The following is a 9,298-nucleotide window of genomic DNA, read 5'->3' as shown; positions in this document are numbered from 1 at the left end:
TTGGGGGTGAACAATACTCCCTTTTCTTACAGTTAATTCTGTAGACGTTTGTGCTACATTCCTAATTCTTTTAATTAAAGTGTATAACTATTTTGAGGTCCTTTGGTCAACTGATATCTCATTATCTAGATAATTTATTAAAATATAGTACATTTATAGTTTGAGTTTAGATCAGACAGTTAGAGTCATAAAGGTCACCTTATCAGTTTCTGTGTCGTGACTGCAGTGCAGCTGGTCAGTAGGTGGCAGCCACGCCCCCTTTTAGAACGGAAGACTCTGCGCATGAATATGACGTCATTTAAAGTTTACACGTGCGGCGTGACGGAAAATGGCTGCTGGTGGAGAACAGCAGCAAACTCATCGACCCGGGCTTTACAAACAGAAAAACAAACAACACAAACATGGGAAGCATCGAACAAAAGGAGAGATTGAACGTGAAAATAAGGGTAAGCCTGTATGTTATGTTGATTCACTGCGGGGTTATTTTGGCACCACAGACGGACACTACTGCTGCATGGCTGGATAAACACGTGTCAGTTCATTCTGTACTGATGGGACAGGCGATCGGTACCACAGACAGAGTCAGCAGTGATCCAGCCGATGGACAACGTCGTCAATTTGGATACCGATAGCTTACATGTTAACTCTCTGCGTAATGGACTTTAAAGTTAAGTTAAGCTAGGCTAGTTTAAACTTGTAATCTAAATCTTAGTTATACGTCATGTGAACTGACGATATTTGCTAGATATCTATATATCTTGTTGTATATTTATTGGAAATTACACGATGATTAAAATTAAACGAATCTTAAATCCATATCTGCGTTTTAGAATTGCTGGCATTTAGTGACCGAACATACGTAAACAAATCACAGCTCTGAAGGTCCAGGCATTACATAAATAAATATTTACATATTCCCTTTTCATAGAATTACTGCATAATTATCAGTGATCCAGGATTTGGGTTTGAGGTCTAGACCAATCTTACTGGTTCAATAATGATTGGGTTTGAGGTCTAGACCAATCTTACTGGTTCAATAATGATTGGGTTTGAGGTCTAGACCAATCTTACTGGTTTAATAATGATTATGTTAATTAGGCAGAGTTGCCGTGGTGGCACTAACCAAGAAACAAAGGCGGGAGATGTCAAAGATGGACAGAAGGCACAAAGCCAACCAACTGCGTCGGAACAAGAAGGACCTGGTAAGTTCTGGGCTCCTGTACCTCACCTGTCAAAGCAAGTAGACCAAAGTGCTTTGTAACACCAAGATCATAGGTTTGACTCCCAGAGGGCATGGGTAGTGATAAATGTGTACATCATTAAGATGGTCTGCCAAATGCTACAAACGGAGGACATGAGTTATGGAGATTCCACCTAACCTGGAGTTGGAGAGAGTTTCTGAGGAACACCGCTCTGTTTTGGCTTCTGCAAGGTACTAACGGAGAAACGTCGGCTGGGCAGTAGGGACGGTCCCCCTCACCTGGTGGCGGTCATCGCCCTGCACGCAGGTGTGGACGCTGGAGCTGTCACACGAATACTAAGAGGAGAAGGAACGGGAGGGGTCCTGCACGAAGACCAGGGGGTCCGAGGGGCCCAGGACAGTTTCGGCCTGGTCCTTCCCCGTTTTAAACAGAGATTCACTTTCTACCGTCCGGACACGGGTATGGCTACACTGCACCACTACAGTGCACTCACATTTGAGTTGTTAGGATATTACAGCCATGAGATCCAACGTGCAAGACCATAAGCCAAGTCATATTGCACCTCGCATCCCAACTCATACAGCAGAGCAGATTTCTGTCCCATGTACATAACATACACAGCTGCATTCTACCAGTTAAGCTCGACAATGAGTTAATTGTCAGAATCAGAATTAACAGTGCAGAGTGTATTTGTAATTTAGCACAATATGCTACCCTGTCCTGGCTAATTGCAGTTTAATGGAGACTTTGTGAACATGGCTCTTGTTAAGGACATTCTCTGTGGTCCTGACAGCGTATGTATCCTCTGTCATGCTGTAGATGTAGAGGAATGGTACTTCTTTACACTATATATCTATATGGATGGAATAGAGGATTTATAGAAGCTTGGAAAGTTCTTGTTCAGTACCAATCTTCCAAAACAAAGTCATTTAATGGGGGGAAAAAATCTTGTCGGTTATGATTACATCTATTTGGATGTGCTGCACGGTTAAAGCAGGGTACCCATAGGGAGGAACTGTTGGTGAATTATGGTCAGTTACTTTGATACTTTTTTCCCCTCCCTTTGGGGCCAAATTCAGAACCCAGACAGTAATACAGTGGGCCAACAGACCCTCTGTTGATTCTCATAGAGAATACAGGGTGTGGCCTATGAATGAAACCCTTGTCCTCGTCTGTCTTCAGCTGACCTGCACTCCCTCCTGGACGTGTCCAAGGTGGCGGACAGTTTGGTTTTTGTGCTGGAACCCACTGAAGGCTGGGACAGTTATGGAGACTACTGCCTTTCCAGCCTCTTTGCGCAGGGCTTGCCGAGTCATGGTAAGCCACACAAATGGGGGAGCAAGTCCCAAACTGGTTTGATGTGGCTCACGTGTGTCTCTTCAAGGGGCGGCTCAGACCTCAGCCGCTTAACTGTGGTTCTCCTTGATGCTGATTGGCTGAGACGTGAACTTGGCTTTTGACCTCTTGCTCCCCTCGTTTTGGTGCTGGTCCTCCTCAGCGCTGGTGTGCCAGGGCATAGCCGACCTGCCGGTGAAGAAGAGGGCGGAGTCCCGCCGGTCGCTTTCCCGATTGGCCGAGAACCGTTTCCCAGACGCACGCCTCTTCCCCGTGGATACGGAGCAGGACGCAGCGCTGCTACTCCGCCACTTGGGGGCGCAAAAGCAGCGTCGACTGGCCTTCCGCTCCCGACGCTCACACATGCTGGTCCAGCGGGCCTCCTACACCCCCGGTGGTGGTGCTGGTGGTGTCGGAGGGCCTCCCACAGGCCTGGGGACGCTACACGTGTCGGGATATGTCCGAGGCTGCCCTCTGCTGGTGAACAGGCTGGTGCACATTGCTGGCCATGGGGACTTTCAGCTCAGTCAGATCGACGCTCCCCCGGATCCTCTCCCCATCCTCACAGCTGCCCAGCGCCCTGCAAAGCCCGCCAGAGGAGGAGATGTGGAGATGATGGTGAGTGACATCTGGAGGTGTTCTCATACGGTGTTGCTCTCAAACACTTCACAATGTACTAAAAACCATAGTTAAATATGCACAGTGCACATGTCTACTGCAATGAAAAAGTTCTACATTAATGTCACAATATGGATGTAAAGTGAGAAGGTGTGATAGTGCATAGAATAACTGTAAAATGTATTTTTGTAAATAAAAATGTACTGTATTTGCAGTTCACTGATGTAGCCAGGGATTCATTTCAGGAGAGAATGTAAATACTAAAGGATAAATGCTAAATACATTACTGTGTAAAACAGATTAGCCTAGTGCAGTACTAGATGCTCCTAGAAACAGTTGTAGCTTTCAGACTTTTACTTGTATTGTCAAACATTCTTGCCACAAAAACTTAAATAGGCGTAGGAAAAAATATATAGTTTTTAATTTCTTTGTGGAACTAAACTGAAGAACTAAACTGCTGATTTACTTAAATATTTGTGACCTTTTCACACCAACCTTCATTGCTAGTGAAGCCAGTTACCTGTAACTATGCATATCAACTGTTAGCAAATCAAATGTTAGTAAACTAATGGATGCAACATCCTGTGTATGTCCCTCATTATCAAACAATTGGAACCCTCATAAAATCATAATACTCCATCTTTACAGGTTTGGGTAATAATAATGGTACTGAAACTCTACAAACGCTGAATGCTAAAGGTGGTGTATTGCGCGGCCCTGAATGAATGGTGTTCATTCTCTGTGAATCTGTGTGCCATGCAGGACAGGGGTGGTTCGGACGTCCCCGGGGCAGGAGGGGAGGTGCGTGTGCTGATGAAGGCCGACCCGTCCCAGAGAGAGAGCCTGCAGGCGGAGGCAGAGGTCGACCCCATGGACGGAGAACAGACGTGGCCCACGGAGTCTGAGCTGCGGGAGGCTGAAGGTATCGCCGGTCCTTTACGTTTCAAACATATGGCAGGCGCTGTCATCCAGAGTGACTTGCATACACGTCGGTCAGATGCCGTTTGTAATCCCCCCGGGGAACTGAACCCGTGACTTTGTTGTTGCGGGCAGGTGGGTTCAAATGCTTAAAGCTCTTACTCACCCCCCCAAAAATACCCACCAGGCAGGAGTCACTGGAGCGGAGTTGTGGCGGGGTGACTGGTGTCGTCTGGTGTCCGTTAGCAGCCGTGTTGGCGTGTTTGAGTCCGTGTGCCTTAGACAGGAAGTGGAATGTCTTTGATGCTTCTTTGTACGGCTGGGCCGGTATCGAAGGGAGTGGGCTGACTCATCCGTCGTCTTCATCCTGATGCCACAGAGGCCAGGAAGAGCAGAAAGGTGAGGGTGCCAAAGGGCACCTCGGACTATCAAGCCACATGGATCGTGGATGATGATGAGGAAGATGATGAAGAGGAGGATGTGGACAGCTGTGATGAAGATGAGGATGGTGACATGATGGATGATGAAGATGATGCTGAAAATGAGTCTCAGGTGGGTTTCATCCAGACCCAGCTGGGCCACGTCAGACCCCCTAATAAACTTTACTCACATGTGTTACTTTGTACACATACAACCCAAATGTGCTTTTAAACGATTAAAAAACTTCTATCATGGAATAACAGGGTTTTCTGGAGGGAACTTCAAAGACGGGAGTCCAGTAAATCACATGCGTTTTTGAGGACTAAAAATGTCCTTAGGAAGTGTCTAATTAGTGCAAGCTTGGGAAGCATCACAGAGGCATTGTGCGCACGGCCGTAAAACATCCATACGTGACTGGCCGGTGCTGGACAGGCGTTGGCGTGGGGCGGCATGTGGGCTCGTGCGTCACCGTCGTCCGAGGTGGCAGCGGAGGAAGACGGTGAGCGATGGGGTCGGCGCGGGGTCACGCCGAAGTGCTCCACACTTCCACCTCGTACCACGCTAGCCGTCCGCACGAAGGACGTGCGTAAATAACCGCAGACGGAACGGGCAACTGGCCGAGAGGGGCACGTGGGTGGGGGTGGGGTTGGGGGGGGGGGGGGGAGGGGGGCACGCAATTGGCTGAGAGGGAGCGTGGAGGGAAGCGAGTGATAGGCTAAGAAGAGGTGCGGGGGGAGCGGGTGATTGGCTGAGAGAGGGTGTGGGGGTGGGGCCCGGGGGAATCGGGTGATTGGCCAAGAGGGGGCTGAGGATGAAGGGGGCATAGAGGGGGGTAGGAGAGGGGGGTAGGCATGGGTGCTGGCGGAACTGCATACGTGAGCGGCCCTTTGTGTTCTGTGCGGCGGGGGGGGCACTGTTTGTTTTCCCAGCGTCTGCATCCAAACCCCAGTGCCATGCTGCTCCCGCAACAATGGTGTTTGGAGCGGCAGGCCTGTCCCGAGAGGAGCCTCCTGACATCCTGCTCTTTGGACAGGGCTTCCTGCCAGGAGCCACGGAGCGGGCGGCCATTTATTTATACCAGCTGGGCTTGAAAGGGCGACGGGGAAGCTCCTCGTGTGTGTGGAGTCTCCGTTTGAGTTCTTTTCCTTTAATCGTAATTAGCATGTGTTTGATGTCAGGGGGAGAACCACGGTGGACTTCACAATGCGAGATCTTAGCCAGGAGGGAAGTGGTACTACAAATGATTTGGGGAGATTATTTTTATTAGCGCACCTGTGATTGTTCTGCAGCGTGACCCCTCCCAGGTGTGGGTTCATCCCAGCGGTGCGTCTCGGCCTGCTCCCATCTCCTGACCACGGGCTCTCCTGAGAAAGGCCATGTATATTTAGTGATGGACATCAAAGGGGACATTGCCTTTCTGAACAAAGTTGAATCCTTGTTTAGGGACAGAATGAGATTTTACAAGAAGAGAATTCAGATGAACAAGTCATGAAAAACGATGGACCTCTAATTGACATAAAATGATGCCTGACTAAAAATAATTTTGCCGTTTTTTTGGCTACTCATGTCCTCCGCTTGTTTAAGGATGGTGAGTCTGGCTGTGATTCTGGAAAGGAGAGTGATGAAGAGGAGGAAGAGGAGGAGATGAGTACGACGGGCCGTGCCGGAGCGGAGCAGAAATACGATGAAGCCACGGACGCGGCGGAGGAAGAGGACGGTCTGAAGCGCTACCGCGAAGCTCGCTCGCACGAGATGTTCCCAGATGAAGTGGACACGCCTTTGGACACGCCCGTGAGAACAAGGTGAGCCTCCAGCCCACGAGGGGGCGGGACCTCCAGCCCACGAAGGGGCGTCACCTCCAGCCCACGAGGGGGCGGTACATCGCGAACACCCATCCTGCATTTCTCAGCCGCCTTTGTTAACGAGTGAAGTCCTGATTGATTGTTTGTTTGTTTGTTTGTTTGTTGGGGTGCGTGCGGCAGGTTCCAGCGATACAGGGGTTTGAAGAGTTTCCGCTCCTCCCCGTGGGATCCCATGGAGAACCTGCCTCAAGATTACTCTCGCATCTTCCAGTTCCAGAGCTTCGAGCGAACGCGCCGTCGTGTCCTAGCTGAGGCCGCTGCCGAAGAGGAGGGCGCCATGGTGTGTGTGTGTGTGTGTGGGGGTGTGTGTGGGGGTGTGTGTGGGGGTGTGTGTGTGTGTGTGTGTGGGGGTGTGTGTGTGTGTGTGTGTGTGTGTGTGTGTGTGTGTGTGTGTGTGTACGCATACATGTGTTTGTGATTGAGTCAGTGAGTGATGGATTGATTGATTGGACAGTAGACCACATGACTCGTACGCTGGACTGCTGGAGGTTGGATCAAGGTTCCTGTCCTGAGTGTAGCTGGCTAACGTGAGCGTTGGCGTGCTCTTCTCCCACAGGTTGGCTGGTACGTGACCCTTCACGTGGAGGACGTGCCTCCGTCTGTGATGGAGAGCTTCGAGGCGGGCAAACCCCTCGTGCTGGTCTCCCTGCTCCCACACGAACAGAAGGTACGAGCGCACACGCGTCTCCTCACTCTCCGCAGACGCTTTCGTTTGCGAAAGGTCAAACAATTAAACGTGGGGGTTGTGCCGGTAGTAAAAGCCCCGCCTCCCCTCCTCTCCCATTGGCTGCTGTAGATGTCCGTGATGCACCTGCTGGTCCGACGGCACCCGGCCCACACGGAACCCGTGGGGTCTAAAGAGGAGCTGGTGATCCAGTGCGGCTTCCGGCGTTTCCGGGCCTCTGCCCTCTTCTCCCAGCACACCGCTGGTAAGCCGGGCCCGTGGGCAAGCCTGACTGGGTTTAGAGTGCTGGTTTGTTTTTCTGTTTGTGGTTGTGTCGGTGGGGACGTGGTGGAGGAGGTAGTATAGGACCACAGCTGAGGGGTTGGGTGGGGTCTGTCCTGTCCTGAGTGCTGACCCGTTTGCCTGCGTAGGGGACAAGCACAAGATGGAGCGCTTCCTGCGTGCGGACGCTCCAACCGTGGTGTCTGTGTACGCCCCCATCACCTTCCCCACCGCTGGGGTGCTGCTCTTCAAACAGAGGGACAATGGTGAGTGGGAACACACACACACACACACACACACACACTCCCTCGCCGATGTCTTACCTGTCCAGTGTACAAATACACATTTGTAATGGCTTTGATACTCATGATCTTGTGCGCTTTCTCTTCCTCTCCCTCTCTCTCTCTCTCTCTCTCCCTCCCTCCCTCTCTCTCTCTTTCTCCCTCCCTCCCTCCCTCCCTCCCTCTCCTACTCCAGGAATGCATGACCTGGTGGCCAGTGGCAGTCTGCTGAGCTGTGAGCCCCGTCGCGTGGTCCTAAAGAGGATCGTCCTGAGCGGACACCCGTTCAAGATCAACCGTCGCTCCGCCGTCGTCCGCTACATGTTCTTCAACAGGGGTGAGACAGGAAGAGATCTAGAGGCAGAACCACCCCCCCCTTACCCCCCCGTTCGCCCCGTAAAGGAAGGGAGCTGATCGTGCGTGCCACCCCTGGCTTTGGGTGTTTACTGTCTGTGCTGCTTTTTTTTTTACAGACGACATCCTGTGGTTCAAGCCGGTGGAACTGCGCACTAAATGGGGACGAAGGGGTCACATCAAAGAGGCCTTGGGTAAGAGGGGCGGAGCAAACAGTGGCTGACTAGCAGATCACAAGATCTGTGTTATGTGTCATGCAACCTTTGGTTACTCACACAAAACAAACGCCATTGCAAACAGAAAACAAAGCCGTAAGAGAACGTGAAGTTCAGTCGGGCAGCACAACGAATGCGTTCTGTTTCTCTTCCTCCGTTCACAGGTACTCACGGTCACATGAAGTGTGTGTTCGACAACCAGCTGCCGTCCCAGGACACGGTGCTGATGAACCTGTACAAGAGAGTCTATCCACGCTGGACCTACGACCCCTACGTGCCTCCCGCTGCATTCTGGGTCAAGAGGGAGGTGGAAGATGTCCACGACGTAGACATGGACTAAGGGTGGATGATGTCCTGTCAGGGGTGGGGGACGGGACTTTTATTCTTGACGGCTACACCACAGTATACACAGAAGCAGAAGAATAAATATCATTAATTACTATTTTGTCGTTTTGTCGTCATAAATTGAAGGATTTCCTCACAGTAGCCACTAGGTGGCATAACCGTATTAAAAGTGCTGGCTCTTGTTGACACAGTTTGCGCGCTGACAGTGTGGACTTTTCTAAAAGAAAATGATTCTGAAATCACTGGATGAAGAAACAATTTGGCACACTCATCTTCACAACCTGCTACCACTAGCTAGCGGAGTACTTTACTTGGCTTCCAACGGTGTGTATTCACTCTATGTGTTTATTGGGCAGTTTCTATTAGCATGGCGAGAAACGCTGTGAATTGAGCCGAATTCCAGGCGAAACCTCAAGTGCTGGTGTCTGTGCCTGCACGACTACAGCATGGGTGAAACCGCATAAACACTCTTAGTAAATACTGTCATTGTGAGTTTTCGTTTCTCATCCTCTAACTCAAACCAAACCTCATGCTGGAAGACGATCGCCCTCAAAAATGTCCGGCCAGCCGATGCTTACAGTCATTACCCACGGCTGATCCGCCGGGGGGGGGGGGGGGGCGATCGTGCGCGTGCGTGTCCCGTCACGGTCGAGCGGGCGCACGGTCTACGCCGGCCTGCTCGTGCCTCGTTTATAAGGGGGAAGAGAACCGCGGCGTTCCCCGGTACGCTGGCTGCACTGTCCCGCTCCGAGCTGCCTGAGCCGGACTGACCTCGCTCCACTCCTCCTCCCTGGTGGTCCGC

At 51.1% G+C, this 9,298-nt stretch overlaps 1 protein-coding gene across 1 annotated transcript; it reads left to right on the top strand.

Annotated features, from left to right (window-relative positions):
• Positions 1-289: 289 nt before the first annotated feature.
• Positions 290-8,566, top strand: tsr1 (TSR1 ribosome maturation factor). Its single transcript, XM_076977064.1, has 15 exons — positions 290-446; positions 1,099-1,202; positions 1,433-1,661; positions 2,385-2,519; positions 2,701-3,155; positions 3,918-4,077; positions 4,453-4,625; positions 6,078-6,295; positions 6,476-6,635; positions 6,912-7,022; positions 7,152-7,284; positions 7,451-7,567; positions 7,779-7,919; positions 8,056-8,130; positions 8,316-8,566. The coding sequence occupies exons 1-15, from the start codon at positions 329-331 to the stop codon at positions 8,489-8,491; spliced, it is 2,505 nt and encodes an 834-aa protein (XP_076833179.1). The 5' UTR covers positions 290-328; the 3' UTR covers positions 8,492-8,566.
• The last annotated feature ends 732 nt before the right edge of the window (positions 8,567-9,298 follow it).

Source organism: Brachyhypopomus gauderio, chromosome 16 (assembly GCF_052324685.1).
Source record: "Brachyhypopomus gauderio isolate BG-103 chromosome 16, BGAUD_0.2, whole genome shotgun sequence".
NCBI classification, from domain to species: Eukaryota; Metazoa; Chordata; class Actinopteri; order Gymnotiformes; family Hypopomidae; genus Brachyhypopomus; species Brachyhypopomus gauderio.
This window is presented reverse-complemented; position numbering and strand designations above follow the sequence as displayed.